General features: G+C 41.5%; 2 protein-coding genes across 4 annotated transcripts in view; one reads left to right on the forward strand and one right to left on the reverse strand.

The window, feature by feature from the left end:
* Positions 1-112: 112 nt before the first annotated feature.
* On the reverse strand, positions 113-18,927 carry CNIH4 (cornichon family AMPA receptor auxiliary protein 4). Its single transcript, XM_056568465.1, has 5 exons — positions 18,714-18,927; positions 13,576-13,644; positions 7,822-7,934; positions 7,101-7,241; positions 113-1,220 (listed from the first exon to the last, which is right to left on the reverse strand). The coding sequence occupies exons 1-5, from the start codon at positions 18,780-18,782 to the stop codon at positions 1,193-1,195; spliced, it is 420 nt and encodes a 139-aa protein (XP_056424440.1). The 5' UTR covers positions 18,783-18,927; the 3' UTR covers positions 113-1,192.
* A 174-nt stretch (positions 18,928-19,101) lies between these two features.
* Positions 19,102-20,550, forward strand: part of NVL (nuclear VCP like) — a 102,768-nt gene continuing 101,319 nt past the window's right edge. For 2 of the 3 annotated variants that reach the window (XR_008891728.1, XM_056568464.1), the window contains exon 1: positions 19,102-19,426. Coding sequence is in view for 2 of the 3 variants with exons in the window: in XM_056568464.1 (XP_056424439.1) it covers positions 19,364-19,426 (63 nt within the window). In the remaining variant the exon portion in view is untranslated. The remainder of the gene's footprint in view (positions 19,427-20,550) is intronic. The other variant, XM_056568463.1, reaches the window with a different exon arrangement.

Raw genomic sequence — 20,550 nt, forward strand, 5'->3', positions numbered from 1 at the left:
TCGCGGCCTAGCGCAGGGAGCAGGGGGAGCCGGGATGTGTGCGAGTACACTGTGCATGCATGGCAACTCATAATGGGCTCAGAAGTTATTTATCACTCAACACACTGAAGGGCAGGATCCATTGACAGATCATCTTTAATGGAAAGCAAGTAAGACCCGACTTGGATCACGACAGTACAAATTCACCTTAAAGGGGTACTCCACTGGCTCAGCATTTGGAACAAATTGTTCCGAACGCTGGAGCCGGGAGCTCGCCCTCTCATGACATCATGCCCCGCCCCCTCAATGCAAGTCTATGGGAGGGGGGCGTGACGACTGTCACGCCCCCTCCCATAGACTTGCATTGAGGGGCGGGGCTATGGCGTCACAAGCTCCTGGCTCCAGCGTTCGGAACAGTTAGTTCTAAACGCTCAGCAGCGGAGTACCCCTTTAATAACCCTGAAATCTACACAGACAATATCCGCTCCAAAGAAAGAAGGGTTTACAAAGTGCAGCATTGTTCTATTGCTTTACCAACCTTCCACCGTCCAACCTGTGGCCCTCCAGCTCGTAATTTAGCAATTTAAAACTGCCAGGGCATGCTGGGAGTTGCAATTCTGCATAAGCTGGAGAGCCACAGGTTGGTATAAAAGTGTGTAAACATCTCTAGGTCCCGAATCTCACTTCCCCAGTTAGTGCAACCTAACAAGAGAACCTTCCGGATGCTGGTGCTTCATTCATGTATTTCAGTGCTTTAGATTAAAATGGCAAAAAACAGAGAGCGAAGATCTGGGAGATGGAAGAAGCCATCATGAGTAAGAAGAAAAACGAGCGCACGTCCAGAGCAACCAGTCAGATCACGTCTTTCGTTTTCTCAGATCAGTGGAAGCTGCGCTCTGATTGGCTACTTTTTTTTTCTTCCTCTTAACTCCTTTTTGTACACGAGGCCCCTTCAGTTGTCACATCCTAAGCCGACCCCCCGAGAAAACAACAACAGTAAATTTTCTTTTTGTTTCTTCTTTTTTTTTTTTTTTTTTTTTTCTTTTAAATATTTATGTTAAAAAATACAGCAAAAAAATATGGAGTTCCAATATGAAAAAAAGGGGGAAAAAAAATACTCTGCACGTCACCGTGTACGACATCGCCTTTTCTTGTTCGTTCTGGCTCCTTCCGCCTTCAAATGGTCCGCTGCCGTTTTCTGTGTCAAGTGATCTCAGTTGTTTATTAGGGCCAAAATCATACTGGAAAGAGAAAGAACACAAAAAGAGTGAAAAAGAATCGCTTCATCCGGTCACACATGCAGGCTCTGGCTTATACATTTACAGCTTTAACCCCTTAAGGACGCAGCCCATTTTGGCCTTAAGAACTCAGACAATTTCATTTTTACGTTTTCGTTTTTTCCTCCTCGCCTTCTAAAAATCATAACTTTTATATTTTCATCCACAGACTAGTATGAGGGCTTGTTTTTTGCGTGACCAGTTGTCCTTTGTAATGACATCACTCATTATATCATAAAATGTATGACGCAACCAAAAAACACTATTTTTGTGGGGAAATTAAAAAGAAAAACGCAATTTTGCTAATTTTGGAAGGTTTCGTTTTCACGCTGTACAATTTACGGTAAAAATGACATGTGTTCTTTATTCTGAGGGTCATTACGATTAAAATGATACCCATTATTACGTACTTTTCTATTATTGTTGCGTTAAAAAAAAAAAAAAAAAATCTAACTTTTTAACCAAATTAGTACGTTTATAATCCCTTTATTTTGATGACCTCTAACTTTTATTTTTCCGTATAAGCGGCGGTATGGGGGCTCATTTTGTGTGCCATGATCTGTACTTTTTTTTGATACCACATTTGCATCTAAAAAACTTAATACATTTTTTAGAATTTTTTTAAAATAAAATGTATTAAAAAAGTAGCAATTTTGGACATACGGGATCATTAACATTTTATTTTAATAGTTCGGACAATTACGCACGCGGCGATGCCAAATATGTCTATTAAATTAATTTTTTACGCTTTTTGGGGGTAAAATAGGAAAAAACGGACGTTTTACTTTTTTATTGGGGGAGGGGATTTTTCCCTTTATTTTTTTTAAATTTTTTTTTTTTTTTTTTTTTTTGTTTTTACACTTGAATAGTCCCCATAGGGGACTATTCATAGCAATACCATGATTGCTAATACTGATCTGTTCTATGTATAGGACATAGAACAGATCAGCGTTATCGGTCATCTCCTGCTCTGGTCTGCTCGATCTCAGACCAGAGCAGGAGACGCCGGGAGCCGGAAGGAGGAAGGTGAGGGGACCTCTGTGCAGCGTTCTGAATGATGGGATCCCTGCAGCAGCGCTGCGGGCGATCCGATCGTTCATTCAAATCGCGCACTGCCGCAGATGCCGGGATCTGTATTGATCCCGGCACCTGAGGGGTTAATGGCGGACGCCCGTGAGATCGCGGGCGTCGGCCATTGCTGGCGGGTCCCTGGCTGCGATCAGCAGCGCATGACACGGGCATCGCTCCGATGCCCGCGGTTATGCACAGGACGTAAATGTACGTCCTGGTGCGTTAAGTACCACCTCACCAGGACGTACATTTATGTCCTGCGGCCTTAAGGGGTTAAAAAGGGTTATTTTTAATTTAATTTTTTTTTTTTTTTTATGTCAACTGGCTCTAGAAAGTTAAACAGATTTGTAAATTACTTCTATTAAAAAAAAAAAATCTTAATCCTTTCAGTACTTATGAGCTGCTGAAGCGGAGTTATTTTCTGTCTAAGTGCTCTCTGATGACACCTGTCTCGGGAACTGTCCAAGCAGTAAATGCAAATCCCCATAGCAAACCTCTTCTACTTTGTGCAGTTCCCGAGACAAGCAGAGATGTCAGCAGAGAGCACTGTTGCCAGATAAAAGAAAACTCAACTTCAGCAGCTAATAATTATTAGGAGGGTTAAAAAATTTTAATAGAAGTAATTTACAAATCTGTTTAACTTTCTGGAGTTGGTTGATATACCAAAACCTTTTTTTTTCCTGGAATACCCCTAATATACAAAGGATAGGGGATAAGATGTCTGATCACGGGGGTCCGGCCGCTACTTTTATCCCCCCCGCGATCTCCGTGCAGCACTATCATTCTATGCAGGGCTGCTGCTCCAGTCTCAGAAACCTCTGTTTCGGGGGACTAGAGACGTGATGTCACACCCCGCCCTTTGTGACATCATGCCACACCCCCTCCATTCACGTCTATGGGAGGGGGCGTGACAGGTTTCCGAGATTGGAGCAGCAGCCCTGCATAGAACGCGACGGATGCACGGAGGTCGTGGGGGTCCCAGCAGATGGCCCCCCGTGATCAGACATCTTATCCCCTATCCTATCCTAGTCTTTGGCCAGAATACCCCTTTAAGGGGTAAGACCTTTGCTGGAGAAAAAGTTGACAGTTGCCCATAGCAACTAGTCAGATCACTTTTTTTTCAGAGGCCTTTTCAAAAATGAAAGCGATCTGATTGGTTGCTATGGGCAACTCAGCAACTTTTCCTCTGCCCAAGTATTGATGACCCTCCCCCTCCCATCTTCACTGAGATTGCGTGGTGGAAACTATGCAGTAGAATCCGAAAAGTGGAATTGTGCTCGGGAATTTTGTAGTGTGAACCCAGCCTAAAGCAGCCTCCACTTAACATTAAAATATACTGCAAAACAGAAACAAAATTTAAAATTTGCGCGAAAACTGGGAAAAAAAAATAATCCAACTTTCAAGGAATGCTTTTTTCTTTTTCTGCTTTTTTCAGTAATACTGACAGGTTCTCTGTATTCTGCTGTACATTACAGTGACAGTTTATCGAATTATTTTTTAGTTTTACTACCTTTTGAAATTGTGAAACTTACATGAAAATTCTTTGTATCGTCATATTCTGTCCCCTATAAAAACATTTTCAACTTTTTCATTTCTGGAGCTGTAAAATGGGTAATTTTTTGCGCAGTCGCCTGTAGTTTTTTTTTCCTTATCAGTATCATTTTAGTGTTGAAGGACCTTTTCAACACTTAAATTACATTTTCTTCTGTGATGTAAATAAAAGACGAGATTTGCATTTGATTTTTTTCTTAATTTACCGTGTGGGTTCAATAATGTAGTTTGAACATTTTTTGGTCTAGACTAAAAAAAAAAAAATATTATATTATATTATATTATATTATATTATATTATATTATATTATATTATATTATATATATATATATATATATATATATAATATATATATATATATATATATATATATATATATAAAATATAAATATATATATATATATATATATATAATATAAATATATATATATATATATATATAATATAAATATATATATATATATATATAATATAAATATATATATATATATATATAATATAAATATATATATATATATAATATAAATATATATATATATATATATATAATATAAATATATATATATATATATAATATAAATATATATATATATATATAATATAAATATATATATATATATAATATAAATATATATATATATATAATATAAATATATATATATATATAATATAAATATATATATATATATAATATAAATATATATATATATATAATATAAATATATATATATATAATATAAATATATATATATATAATATAAATATATATATATATAATATAAATATATATATATATAATATAAATATATATATAATATAAATATATATATATATAATATAAATATATATATATATATATATATATATATATATATATATATATATATATATATATATATATATTTTATATATATAATATATATATAATATATAATATATATATATAATGTAATGTAATGTAATGTAATATAATATAATATAATATCAGGACACAAGATATATATACAAAGCAGCTCATTACACAACCTTTTCAGGTAGTGTTCCCTGGTATCAGCTTAGCTCCTGTTAAGGAATATAAAAAGCTGAACGGGATATATGCCAAGCCAGACTACTCCCCAAAAGGGAAGTTTTGACCCATCTGCAGACAGCTGTTTCGGGGTTTTTGCCCCTCGTCAGTACAGAGCAGGGTGATCTGGCTTGGCTGTGGTGAGAGGCCTGAGGCTTTAAAAGGGGTCAGTACTTTCCTCAGGGAGAGGACACCTCTTCAGGTGTAACGGAGATTCAGGTTAGGCCATTTAGCACTCCGCAGGCATTCTGGGTAGGGGAATATGTAAAGCAGCTCATTACACAACCTTTTCAGGTAGTGTTCCCTGGTATCAGCTTAGCTCCTGTTAAGGAATATAAAAAGCTGAACAGGATATATGCCAAGCCAGACTACTCCCCAAAAGGGAAGTTTCGACCCATCTGCAGACAGCTGTTTCGGGGTTTTTGCCCCTCGTCAGTACAGAGCAGGGTGATCTGGCTTGGCTGTGGTGAGAGGCCTGAGGCTTTAAAAGGGGTCAGTACTTTCCTCAGGGAGAGGACACCTCTTGAGGTGTAACGGAGATTCAGGTTAGGCCATTTAGCACTCCGCAGGCATTCTGGGTAGGGGAATATGCAAAGCAGCTCAGAAGAAAAAGCTGGCCAATTTAATTATTTTTTTCATGTTTTTGTTTGAAAAATACCCTTAGGAGGCTAATAAGTGTATGTTCACACCAAAGGATCCACAGTGCATTTTACGCTGCAAATATGCCCCCTACAGGATGCCTCAGATGTGCCTGCTCGGAGGTACAATACGCTGCTACGAGCAGACGCACTGCAGACGCGGCCGCTCCCTGAACTAGTGGCTCACACATCGCAGTGTCGCATATTGCCTGGCACATCGCATATTGCCGCTCCGAGTAGGCACATCTGAGGCACCCTGTAGGGGTCCTTTGGCGGTGGATCTGCAGCATAAAATACGCTGTGCATCCGCTCGTCTGAACATACCCTTAGAGGACTATCTGCCATGGCATGGAGGTGCTGATCAGACCTATGACAGGTGCAGCACCAGTCAGTTAATTCTCTGCATACCAGGATCCCTATGGACCGTGGCACACAGCGGGTTAAACTGCCGAGATCGCACTGAATTCCGTATGAAAGAGCCGACACTCACCAAATATATAGTGGAATTAGCTCCTGAGGCCGCTCTATCTATTCAATACCAAGGGATGAACTTCCAGGGTTGATGGGAATCAGCGGCGCTCACCAGGAGTAGACACGTCAGGTAGGTAAAAGAAGAATTTATTTTCAAATAATGCAACGCGTTTCACCGCACTTGCGCGGCTTCATCAGGCGTGAAACGCGTTGCATTATTTGAAAATAAATTCTTCTATTACCTACCTGACTTGTCTACTCCTGGTGAGCGCCGCTGATTCCCATCAACCCTGAAAGTTCGTCCCTTGGTATTGTTCACCTGGCTGGGAAGGCGGCATGTGGCCAGAGGATGGAGGGGGGAGGCGATGGGGCAGCGGCATGTGGCCAGAGGATGAGGGGAGGCAATGGGGCAGAGGATGGGGGGAGGCAATGGGGCAGCGGCATGTGGGCAGAGGATGGGGGGGGAGGCAATGGGGCAGCGGCTGTGGTATGTGGGCAGAGGATGGGGGGAGGCAATGGGGTGGTGGCGGTATGTGGGCAGAGGATGGGGGGAGGCAATGGGGTGGTGGCGGTATGTGGGCAGAGGATGGGGGGAGGCAATGGGGCAGCGGCGGTGACGGTCGTCTCTGGCTGGGGGGCGGGGCAATATCGGCAAGGTAATTGCCGATACCGATAATGTCCAAAATCATGATTATCGGCTGATAATATCAGCCAAACCGATAATCGGTCGATCCCTACTTTATTCTACCGCCGTAGATCTAGGTAATAAACGCTATAAAACAATCAGCTAAGGCTCTGTATGCAGCTTCCTGCTCTCTGTGCGGGACAGCGCTTCAACTAATCCTGAAAAAAAAATGCTGGGAGTTGTAGTTTTGCAACAGCTGGAGGCACCCTGCTTGGGAAACACTGGTCCATTCTTTTTTTTGTCTATTACCCCATACTCATAGCAATGGCCATATGCGCCTCAGATAGGAAATCAATAGCTGATCCACTACAACTTTGATTTGGTGAATCCTACTGCAGACTCATCGCCCATCGAGCACTGACCTGTACAGGTAAATGAAGAAGCACAGTAGATGGAACCCCAGCTTTATCATGGCCTCTTTCATGTGCGACTTTAGTTGCCCCCGGTTGTGGATCTCAGTTGGATCAAAGACTCCCAGATTTCCACTTGGCACCATGATGAACCTGCATAATTAATTAAAATAAATAAAATAAGTAAATAAGTCAATTAAAAATGAAATAAGCTAATAAATTAATATAAAACAAAATGAGTAAATAAATCAAATAAAAAAATAAGTAAATAAGTAAATAAATCAAATAATTCAAATAAATATAAAAGCAAATATAAAAATCAAATAAATCAAATAAAAATAAATTAAATAGGCAAATACATTTAAATCAAAGTAAATAAATAAAATAACTCAAAAATAAAATAAGCAAATATAAAAATAAAATAAAATAAAAATAAAATAAAAAATAACAAGCAAATAAATTAAAATCAAATAAAGTAAATAAAATAACTCAAATAAAATAAAATATAAAAATAAAATAAATAAAAATAAAAGCAAATAAAAAAAATAAAAATGTATTGTATATTATAATTAATATCATGGGGGCTGTAAAAAATCCACATGGCTGTATGAAGAGAAGCAGTGTATAGTCATGTAAAGAACTAGTGTGATCCCGGACTATAAAGTTATTATTATTATTATTATTATTATATTTCATATACGATAGATGTGGAATTATAGTAGTGTGTACTTACCGGTAGATGTTCCACACCGCTACAGGGAGATTCAGAAGGAAGATGAACCAGTGCAAGGACACGAGCATTAATACCGACACCAACGTGTGACCCACGAGCTCCGGCACCACCCACTGCCAGGACACAAGATTTATATTAAAAGGGTACTCCGGTGAAAAACTTTTTTTCATATCAACTAGTGCCAGAAAGTTAAACAGATTTGTAAATTACTTCTATTAAAAAATCTTAATCCTCCCAGTACTTATCAGCTGCTGAAGTTGAGAAGTTCTTTCCAGTCCGACCACAGTGCTCTCTGCTGACACCTCTGTCTGTCTTGGGAACTGTCCAGAGCAGGAGAGGTTTGCTATGAGGATTTGCTCCTACTCTGGACAGTTCCTGACATGGACAGAGGTGTCAGCAGAGAGAACTGTGGTCAGACAGAAAAGAACAACTCAACCTCTGATAAGTGTTGTAGTTTTGTGACAGCAGCCACAGATTGGACACCAGTGTTCTAACACAATACATGATGTTTCTTTATCTTTAAAAGGGGTACTCCGGTGGTAAAACATTTTGTTTTCTAATCAACTGGTACCAGAAAGTTAAAACATATTTGTAAATGACTTCTATATAAAAATCTTAATTCTTCCAGTACTTAACAGCTGCTGTATGCTCCACAGGAAGTTGTGCAGTTCTTTCCAGTCTGACCACAGTGCTCTCTGCTGACACTTCTGTCCATGTCAGGGACTGTACAGAGCAGGAGAGATTTGCTATGGGGATTTGTTCCTGCTCTCAATAGTTCCAAAAACAGAAATTAGTATTGGGGTGCTGTACCTGGTTCCTCGCATCAAAATCAGAACGACATAGTACTGAGGGAAGGCTTAAAAATTTACTTAGACCAGTTAAAATGTCCTATTGGACCAATAGAAATATTGTATATTGACAGCAATGTGAAAAATATACCGTATTTATTGGCGTATAACACGCACTTTTTAGGCTAAAATTTTTAGCCTAAAGTCTATGTGCGTGTTATACGCCGATACACCCCCAGGAAAGGCAGGGGGAGAGAGGCCATCGCTGCCCGCTTCTCTCCCCCTGCCTTTCCTGGGGTCTAGAGTCCTGCTGCCCCTTCTCTCCCCCTGGCTATCGGCGGCGCTGCCCGTTCTGTCCCCCTGACTATCGGTACCGACGCCCCATTGCCGGCGCCGACAGCCAGGGGGAGAGAAGGGGCAGCGGCACCCATTGCCGGCACCGCTGCCCCGTTGCCTCCCCCGATCCCCGGTGGCATAATTACCTGGGTCAGGTCCGCGCTGTTGCAGGCCTCCGGTGTGCGTCCCCTGCGTCGTTGCTATGCGCTGCACAGCGCGGCGCATGACGTCAGTGCGCCGCGCCGTGCATAGCAACGACGCAGGGGACGCACGCCGGAGGCCTGCAACAGCGCGGACCTGACCCAGGTAATTATGCCACCGGGGATCGGGGGAGGCAACGGGGCAGCGGCGCCGGCAATGGGTGCCGCTGCCCCTTCTCTCCCCCTGGCTGTCGGCACCGCTTCTCTCCCCCTGGCAATGGGGCGCCGGTACCGATAGTCAGGGGGACAGAACGGGCAGCGGCGCAGATAGCCAGGGGGAGAGAAGGGCCGGCAGCAGGGCTCTAGACCCCAGGAAAGGCAGGGGGAGAGAAGCGGGCAGCGACGGCCTCTCTCCCCCTGCCTTTCCTGGGGGTGTATCGGGGTATACACGCGCACACACGCACCCTCATTTTACCATGGATATTTGGGTAAAAAACTTTTTTTACCCAAATATCCTTGGTAAAATGAGGGTGCATGTTATAGGCCGGTGCGTGGTATACCCCGATAAATACGGTATGTTCAATTAAATGATCATGTATAACAAGGTAAGGTAGTCAGGGCAGGTGGTGGGGCAGATAATAGGCAATGAAGGAAGAGATGATCCAGCACTTAAAAGGGGTATTCCAGGAAAAAACTTTTTTTTCTTCAATTTTTTTTAATTTTTTTCATTTCTTTTTAATTTATTTATTTTCTTTTCATTTTTTATTTATTTTATTTATTTATTACATCTATTAAAAATGTTTAATCCTAGAGATGAGCGAACTTACAGTAAATTCGATTCGTCACGAACTTCTCCGCTCGGCAGTTGATGACTTTTCCTGCATGAATTTGTTCAGCTTTCCGGTGCTCCGGAAAAGGTGGATACAGTCCTAAGAGACTCTTTCCTAGAACTGTATCCACCTTTTCCAGCCCACGGGAGCACCTGAAGGCTGAACTGAATTTATGCAGGAAAAGTCATCAACTACCGAGCCGAGAAGTTCGAGAGGAATCGAATTTACTGTAAGTTCGCTCATCTCTATTTAATCCTTCCAATAATTATCAGCTGCTGAAGTGGAGTTGCTCTTTTCTGTCTGACAACAGTGCTCTCTGCTGACATCTCTGCTTGTCTCGGGAACTGGTTTGCTATGGGGATTTGCTTCTACTCTGGACAGTTCCCAAGACAGGTGTCATCAGAGAGCACTTAGACAGAAAAGAACAACTCAACTTCTGCAGCTCATAAGTACTGAAAGGATTAACATTTTTTTAATAGAAGTAATTTACAAATCTGTTTAACTTTCTGGAGCCAGTTGATATATGAAAAACCATTTTTTTTCCCTGGATAACCCCTTCAAAGAAACTGCAGCTTTATTGGTAAATCCTTCTTAAAAACAGTATGGAACAACTTCACAAAGTCTGACATATCTTGATGCGTTTCGAGCGCATGCGCTCGAAACGCATCAAGTTATGACAGACTTTGTGAAGTTGTTCCATGCTGTTTTTAAGAGGATTTATCAATAAAGCTGCAGTTTCTTTAAGTGCTGGATCATCTCGCCATTCATTGCCTATTATCTGCCCCTTGAACATTGGTCCCACCGCCTGCCCTGACTACCTTACCTTGTTATACATGATAATTTAAAGGGGTACTCCTGTGGAAAAAATTTTTTTTTTTTTTTTTTTTTTTAAATCAACTGGCACCAGAAAGTTACAGATTTGTAAATTACTTCTATTAAAAATGTTAATCCTTCCAGTACTTATTAGCTGCTGAATACTACAGAGGAAATTCTTTTGATTTTTGGATTTCTCTTGTCACGACCACAGTGCTCTCTGCCGACCTCTGCTGTCCATTTTAGGAACTGTCCAGAGCAGCATATGTTTGCTATGGGGATTTTCTCCTGCTCTGTATAGTTCCTAAAATGGACAGCAGAGGTCAGCAGAGAGCACTGTGGTCGTGACAAGAGAAATCCAATAAGCAAAAGCATTTCCTCTGTATTATACAGCCCCTAATAAGTACTGGAAGGATTAAGATTTTTTTAATAGAAGTAATTTACAAATCTGTTTAACTTTCTGGCACCAGTTGATTTAAAAAAAATAAGTTTTCCACCGGAGTACCCCTTTAATTGAACATATATTTTTCACATTGCTGTTAATATACAATATTTCTATTGGTCCAATAGGACATTTTAACTGGTCTAATAAAAGTAAATATTTAAGCCTTTCCTCAGTACTATGTCATTCTGCACTGAACAGTTCCTGACACGGACAGAGGTGTCAGCAGAGAGCACTCTGGTCAGACTGGAAAGAGCTACACAACTTCCTCTGGAGCATGCAGCAGCTGAAAAGTACTGGAAGGATTAGGATTTTTAAATAGCAGAAATTTACAAACCTGTTTAACTTTTTGGCACCAGTTGATTTATTAAAAAAAAATAAAATAAAAAAAAATTGCTTTCCACCGGAGTACCCCTTTAATAGGACACATCATTGTTTTAAGTCAATGGCTTCCTACTCATGTTCCGGCTCTGATATCTTTACAGTAACAGACCATGTCATCACATGACCAGGACGGATTTTCATCCTGTGTAAGTAAACAGTGAAGGTTTCTATTGAGTGACTGACAGCAAGCGGAGATATTGAAATCCAGGATAGTATTCAGGAAAACCACAGAACTTTTTAACAAATAATATTAAATAAAATATTGTATCCGAACTTCTGGTGCCAAAACCTGTCCTAGGTAACTGATGTCTAATGTGTTATGCTACAAAACAAGTTCTTGCAATATAATAGTCTTTACTCAGCTCTCATAAAAAAGCTGAGTAAAGTCTGATGCATGCGAAAAATCTAAACATTAATTATACTGACCTTATAAATTACAATCAGTATTATACTCCAGAGCTGTACTCACTATTCTGCTGGTGAGGTCACTGTGTACATACATTACATTACTTATCCTGTACTGATCCTGAGTTATATCCTGTATTATACTCCAGAGCTGTACTCACTATTCTGCTGGTGAGGTCACTGTGTACATACATTACATTACTTATCCTGTACTGATCCTGAGTTATATCCTGTATTATACTCCAGAGCTGTACTCACTATTCTGCTGGTGGGGTCACTGTGTACATACATTACATTACTTATCCTGTACTGATCCTGATTCATATCCTGTATTATACTCCAGAGCTGTACTCACTATTCTGCTGGTGAGGTCACTGTGTACATACATTACATTACTTATCCTGTACTGATCCCGAGTTATATCCTGTATTATACTCCAGAGCTGTACTCACTATTCTGCTGGTGAGATCACTGTGTACATACATTATATTACTTATCCTGTACTGATCCTGAGTTATATCCTGTATTATACTCCAGAGCTGTACTCACTATTCTGCTGGTGAGGTCACAGTGTATATACATTACATTACTTATCCTGTACTGATCCTGAGTTATATACTGTATTATACTCCAGAGCTGTACTCACTATTCTGCTGGTGGGGTCACTGTGTACATACATTACATTACTTATCCTGTACTGATCCTGAGTTATATCCTGTATTATACTCCAGAGCTGTACTCACTATTCTGCTGGTGAGGTCACTGTGTACATACATTACATTACTTATCCTGTACTGATCCTGAGTTATATCCTGTATTATACTCCAGAGCTGTACTCACTATTCTGCTGGTGAGGTCACTGTGTACATACATTACATTACTTATCCTGTACTGATCCTGAGTTATATCATGTATTATACTCCAGAGCTGTACTCACTATTCTGCTGGTGAGGTCACTGTGTACATACATTGTATTACTTATCCTGTACTGATCCTGAGTTATATCCTGTATTATACTCCTGAGCTGTACTCACTATTCTGCTGGTGAGGTCACTGTGTACATACATTACATTACTTATCCTGTACTGATCCTGAGTTATATCCTGTATTATACTCCAGAGCTGAACTCACTATTCTGCTGGTGAGGTCACTGTGTATATACATTACATTACTGATCCTGTACTGATCCTGATTCATATCCTGTATTATACTCCAGAGCTGTACTCACTATTCTGCTGGTGAGGTCACTGTGTACATACATTACATTACTTATCCTGTACTGATCCTGAGTTATATCCTGTATTATACTCCAGAGCTGTACTCACTATTCTGCTGGTGGGGTCACTGTGTACATACATTACATTACTTATCCTGTACTGATCCTGAGTTATATCCTGTATTATACTCCAGAGCTGTACTCACTATTCTGCTGGTCAGGTCACTGTGTACATACATTACATTACTTATCCTCTACTGATCCTGAGTTATCAGAGCTGTACTCACTATTCTGCTGGTGGGGTCACAGTGTCATACAGTCTCTAGTATTTCCCTAAGAATATATGTGACACATATTGCAGTAAGAATAAGAAGAACTGCAGTAAAACAATAATACAAACCTTATTTAGCTTGGAGCAGCAGGACCGGGCATTGATGTAGTCACATTCTAAATCTGAGAGGGTGATGATCTGTGACCCAGCGATAAGGATAATACTGTATATCATGGAGATGACTGCAACCTCAGTACAAAGTACAGTCTATTATACACGACACACAGCAGAGGCGTCTTACACTGCACAGTCATGCATACAATAGAAATATAGATGCCCATTCATAACTTAGGACATTTTAAATACATTTAGACATCCAGTAATCCACATCACTGATTCAGAATCAAAGTTATTTCATTTATGTGATTCCCCAATATCTGTCCTGTGGGGTGTAGTATAGAGGATCTCTCCTGTGTGGTGTAGTATAGAGGATCTCTCCTGTGTGGTGTAGTATAGAGGATCTCTCCTGTGTGGTGTAGTATAGAGGATCTGTCCTGTGTGGTGTAGTATAGAGGATCTCTCCTGTGTGGTGTAGTATAGAGGATCTCTCCTGTGTGGTGTAGTATAGAGGATCTCTCCCGTGTAGTGTAGTATAGAGGATCTCTCCCGTGTGGTGTAGTATAGAGGATCTCTCCTGTGTGGTGTAGTATAGAGGATCTGTCCTGTGTGATGTAGTATAGAGGATGTGTCCTGTGTGATGTAGTATAGAGGATCTGTCCTGTGTGATGTAGTATAGGGGATCTCTCCTGTGTGGTGTAGTATAGAGGATCTGTCCTGTGTGGTGTAGTATAGGGGATCTCTCCTGTGTGGTGTAGTATAGAGGATCTCTCCTGTGTGGTGGAGTATAGAGGATCTCTCCTGTGTGGTGGAGTATAGAGGATCTGTCCTGTGTGGTGTAGTATAGAGGATCTCTCCCGTGTGGTGTAGTATAGAGGATCTCTCCTGTGTGGTGTAGTATAGAGGATCTCTCCTGTGTGGTGTAATATAGAGGATCTCTCCTGTGTGGTGTAGTATAGAGGATCTCTCCTGTGTGGTGTAGTATAGAGGATCTCTCCTGTGTGGTGTAGTATAGGGGATCTCTCCCGTGTGGTGTAGTATAGAGGATCTCTCCTGTGTGGTGTAGTATAGAGGATCTCTCCTGTGTGGTGTAGTATAGAGGATCTCTCCTGTGTGGTGTAGTATAGAGGATCTCTCCTGTGTGGTGTAGTATAGGGGATCTCTCCTGTGTGGTGTAGTATAGAGGATGTGTCCTGTGTGGTGTAGTATAGAGGATGTGTCCTGTGTGGTGTAGTATAGAGGATCTGTCCTGTGTGGTGTAGTATAGAGGATCTGTCCTGTGTGGTGTAGTATAGAAGATCTCTCCTGTGTGGTGTAGTATAGAGGATCTGTCCTGTGTGGTGTAGTATAGAGGATCTGTCCTGTGTGGTGTAGTATAGAGGATCTCTCCTGTGTGGTGTAGTATAGAGGATCTCTCCTGTGTGGTGTAGTATAGGGGATCTCTCCTGTGTGGTGTAGTATAGAGGATCTCTCCTGTGTGGTGTAGTATAGAGGATCTCTCCTGTGTGGTGTAGTATAGAGGATCTCTCCTGTGTGGTGTAGTATAGGGGATCTCTCCTGTGTGGTGTAGTATAGAGGATCTCTCCTGTGTGGTGTAGTATAGAGGATCTCTCCTGTGTGGTGTAGTATAGAGGATCTCTCCTGTGTGGTGTAGTATACAGGATCTCTCCCGTGTGGTGTAGTATAGGGGATCTCTCCTGTGTGGTGTAGTATACAGGATCTCTCCTGTGTGGTGTAGTATAGGGGATCTCTCCCGTGTGGTGTAGTATAGAGGATCTGTCCTGTGTGGTGTAGTATAGAGGATCTCTCCTGTGTGGTGTAGTATAGAGGATCTGTCCTGTGTGGTGTAGTATAGAGGATCTGTCCTGTGTGGTGTAGTATAGGGGATCTCTCCCGTGTGGTGTAGTATAGAGGATCTGTCCTGTGTGGTGTAGTATAGCGAATTGCCTAGAAAATTAGCAGAATCACTTTTTTTTGTTTTTTTACAATTACGCCTCACTTTTTTTTGTGGTTTGTGATAAAATGAGCTATGTCATTACAAAGTACAATCGGTGGCGCAAAAGACGAGCGTCATACGAGTCGGTAGGTGGACAATTAAAAGCGTTCTGGCTCTAAGAAGGCGAGGAGGAAAAAACGAAAACGCAAAAATAAAAAATTTGATGTGGCCTTACTGGGTTAACCCAATGTTCCCCAACCAGGGGTTCATAAAGGGGTTATCCAGGAAAAAAACTTTTTTTTTTAATATATCAACTGGCTCCAGAAAGTTAAACAGATTTGTAAATTACTTTTGTTAAAAAAAAATCTTAATCCTTTTAGCACTTATGAGCTGCTGAAGTTGAGTTGTTCTTTTCTGTCTAAGTGCTCTCTGATGACACGTGTCTCGGGAACCGCCCAGTTTAGAAGCAAATCCCCCATAGCAAACCTCTTCTACTCTGTGCAGTTCCAGAGACAAGCAGAGATGTCAGCAGAGAGCACTGTTGCCGGACAGAAAAGAACAACTCAACTGAGCTGATAATTATTGGAAGGATTAAGATTTTTTTTTAATAGAAGCAATTTACAAATCTGTTTAACTTTCTGGAGCCAGTTGATATATAGAAAAAAGTTTTTCCTGGAATACCCCTTTAAGGTGTTGCAAAACTACAACCCTCATCATGCCCTGACAGCCTTTGGCTGTCAGGGCACGATGAGAGTTGTAGTTTTGCGGCAACTGGGGAAGACACAGCTTGAGGGAAAATAGGGTTACAGGGATGTAGAATTGCTATCGCCCGACACCCGGGACATGTAGTTCCAGGCACCGGGCAGGTGAATATTTCAGGTCCTTAGCCCTGCTTCGGGCAAGCAGAGCCGGACCTGAAAGCCCCCGATAAGCACGGCGGTGCACCTCACAGCGGAGTACGGAGCGGGCTCCCAACTCATGCCCGCTCCATACTCTGCAGCCCCCGGCTGTTCTCAATAGCCGGGGGCCGCCGCTAATAGCCAGCACGCGGCGATCGCCTCGGCTGGCTATTAACCCTTAAGATCGCCGCTGTCAAAGCTGACAACCGCGTCTAAAGAGACATATGAATTCTCCCTTGTGGGCTAGTGAGGTGGATCGCCCCCCCCCCGCAGTGCGATCGCAGGGGGGCGATCCACTATAGAGGTAGCCGGAGGCTCTAGAAATGGATCGCAGCGCACACAGATCAATAGAACTCTATTGATCTGTATGAGGAATCTAATGATTCCTCCTAAAAGTCCTCCAAGGGACTAATAAAGTGTAAAAAAAAATAAAAAATGTATATATATATATATATATATATATATATATATATATATATATATATATATACACACAGCAACAGAAGAATACAGCAGCACACTGCCAGCACAAAGATACAGATGAAACATGGAGAGCTGTACAGCTATGGTGTAATAGATGCAAATGTGAAACTATGAGATAGTGAGGCACTTAGCTCGCAAATTTGTCTCCGCCGGCGGTCAAATAGCTTGGACCGTCCCACCGCGATAAGGTGGCCTCATTGGGACGGACCCTACACTGTGAATATGCCTCTGTGTGAACAGTTCAGTAAGCATGGCAGGATCTGGAACATCCAAGACACCTTATATACACACCTGATAGAGGTGGGTGGGGTGCAAGGCCAACATGGAGGGGTTAATGTGTTTCTTTTAAACTTATTACTATATATATATATATATATATATATATATATATATATATATATATATATATTTTTTTTTTTTTTTTTTTACAAAATTTCCACACCCCTGGGGTTAATTAACCCGTTAAGGACACAGGGCGTACCTGTCCACTCCCTTTCTACAGTCGCGGTGCCGCACGTTATTAACCCTTTAGACACTGCGTTCAAAGTTTATCGCCGTGTCTAAAGTGAAAGTAAACTACCCTCGGCTAGCTCAGTGGGCTGTTCGGGACCTCTGCAGCGAAATCGCGGCGTCCTAAACAGCTGGAGGACACAAGGAAGGTGCCTACCTTCCTACTGTTTGTCCGATCCCTATGAGAGCTATAACAATGCAAAAATAAAAAGTGAAAATAAAAAAAAAAAAATACAAAGTTCAGAAAGATCATTTAACCCCTTCCCTAATAAAAGTAAGAATCACCCTCCCTTTTCCCATTTAAAAAAATATAATAAAACTGTAAATAAAAATAAGTTGTATCGCCGCGTGCGGAAATGTCCGAAGTATAAAAATATATTGTTAAATAAACCGCACAAAATTCCAAAGTCCAAAATAAAAAAAATATGCTATCAATTTTTATATAATGAAAAAATTAATAAAAAGCTTTAAAAAAGTCTGACTAATACAAACATGGTACCGCTAAAAACTTCATATCACCGGTGCAAAAAATGAGCCCTCATACTGGTCCATACACGGAAAAATAAAAAAGTTATGGGGGTCAGAAGATGACAATTTTAAACGTATTAATTTTCCTGCATGAAGTTATGATTTTTTCCAGAAGTGCGACAAAATCAAACCTATATAAGTAGGATATCATTTTAATCGTATGGACCTACAGAATAATGATAAGGTGTCATTTTAACCGAAAAATGTACTGTGTAGAAATAGAAGCCCCCAAAAGTTACAAAATGGCGTTTTTCTTTCAATTTTGTCGCACAATTATTTTTTTTCTCCGTTTCGTCGTATATTTTTGGGTAAAATGACTGATGTCATTACAAAGTAGAATTAGAGGCGCAAAAAACAAGCCCTCATATGGATTTTTAGGTGGAAAATTTAAAAGAGTTATGATTTTTTTTTTAAAAGGTAAGGAGGAAAAAACAAAAGTACAAAAATTGAAAAAACCCTGGTCCTTAAGGGGTTAACCCATACAAGTTCAAACATAGGGGAGAGATTTAGCAAAACCTGTGCAGAGGAAAGTTGCCCAGTTGCCCATAGCAACCAATCAGATCGCTTCTTTCATTTTAAAGAGGCCTGTGAAAAGTGAAAGAAACGATCTGATTGGTTGCTATGGGCAACGTTTCCTCAGGACAGGTTTTGATCAATCTCCCCCAATATAGTGACAACTCGCATTAACCCCATTACTGCCAGCAAGCACCCTTCAGAATGACATCATACGCCCCTCAGGCGGCACTACAACCCCCAGAAGCCCCATACATACACACAGCATACATAAAGGATACGAAGTACACCGCCAGGAAGATGAGGGCGCAGCAGTCAATGAGGGAGAAGATAAAGAGAGCGGCCTCCATCTTTCTTACCGCCGCCGCCTGAGCCCGACCTTTCAGAAATCACCAATCCCGGCGCCGCGCCCGTCACCTTGGACACGTGACCCGGCCTGTCCGCGCTGCACGCCGGGAGCTGTAGTTTCTCTCTTTTTTTTTTTTTTCATTTCTTTTCTTTTTTTTTTTTTTTTTTTTGAGTGACGTCGGCGTCACGTGACCGGAAAGCGATGCGTGGAATGCGATTAGTCACGTGACTGGAATGTCAGGTAAAAATAAACGGGTTGTTGAGAGATCACGTGGCGTAGTTGCGAGCCGTAGAGACGCGAGTGCAGTCACGTGATGCTTTGTAAAAAAAAAAAAAACGCCGCGTAAACCAAACAGGCAAATACCGAGGACACCAATGTGTCATCTTATTGTGAGGATCCCTGGGGCCTGATGTAATGTAGGTCTATGTACTCCTCTCCAGTCAGGCAGTGCCGTGGACACCTATGTGAAAAGGCACCATCTGATAGCTAGTGTACGGACGGTGCAGGCATCGCCGGGGGCAGCTATGTGAGAGGCTTCCCGGCTCACATGTGGGTCTGGAGCTGTAGACAGGGACCGGGGAGATGATGAAGATCCGTCCGGTATCTCCGGGGATAGACAGGAGGCTGAAGCAGCGGCTGACACAGGTAGATAGAGCCCTGTACACACAGCCAGGCTCCTGAATGAACTTTATTAAACATTTTATACATAGTGAGACGTTATAATAAGGTAGTGGAGGGTGCCTCCAGCTGTTGCTAGACTACAACTCCCAGCATGCCCGGACAGCCTTCGGCTGTCCGGACATGCTGGGAGTTGTAGTCTAGCAACAGCTGGAGGCACCCTGGTTGGGAAACACTGGAATAAGGTCATAAAGAATGGATTGTATTGCATGCTGGGAGTTGTAGTCTAGCAACAGCTGGAGGCACCCTGGTTGTGAAACACTGGAATAAGGTCATAATGAATGGAATGTATTGCATGCTGGGAGTTGTAGTCTAGCAACAGCTGTAGGCACCCTGGTTGGGAAACACTGGAATAAGGTCATAAAGAATGGATTGCATTGCATGCTGGGAGTTGTAGTCTAGCAACAGCTGGAGGCACCCTGGTTGGGAAACACTGGAATAAGGTCATAAAGAATGGATTGTATTGCAATGCTGGGAGTTGTAGTCTAGCAACAGCTGGAGGCACCCTGGTTGGGAAACACTGGAATAAGGTCATAAAGAATGGATTGTATTGCAATGCTGGGAGTTGTAGTCTAGCAACAGCTGGAGGCACCCTGGTTGGGAAACACTGGAATAAGGTCATAAAGAATGGATTGTATTGCATGCTGAGAGTTGTAGTCTAGCAACAGCTGGAGGCACCCTGGTTGGGAATCACTGGAATAAGGTCATAAAGAATGGATTGTATTGCAATGCTGGGAGTTGTAGTATAGCAACAGCTGGAGGCACCCTGGTTGGGAAACACTGGAATAAGGTAATAAAGAATGGATTGTATTGCATGCTGGGAGTTGTAGTCTAGCAACAGCTGGAGGCACCCTGGTTGGGAATCACTGGAATAAGGTCATAAAGAATGGATTGTATTGCAATGCTGGGAGTTGTAGTATAGCAACAGCTGGAGGCACCCTGGTTGGGAAACACTGGAATAAGGTAATAAAGAATGGATTGTATTGCATGCTGGGAGTTGTAGTCTAGCAACAGCTGGAGGCACCCTGGTTAGGAAACACTGGAATAAGGTCATAAAGAATGGATTAGATTGCATGCTGGGAGTTGTAGTT

The sequence above is a fragment of the Hyla sarda genome, chromosome 3, assembly GCF_029499605.1.
Source record: "Hyla sarda isolate aHylSar1 chromosome 3, aHylSar1.hap1, whole genome shotgun sequence".
NCBI classification, from domain to species: Eukaryota; Metazoa; Chordata; class Amphibia; order Anura; family Hylidae; genus Hyla; species Hyla sarda.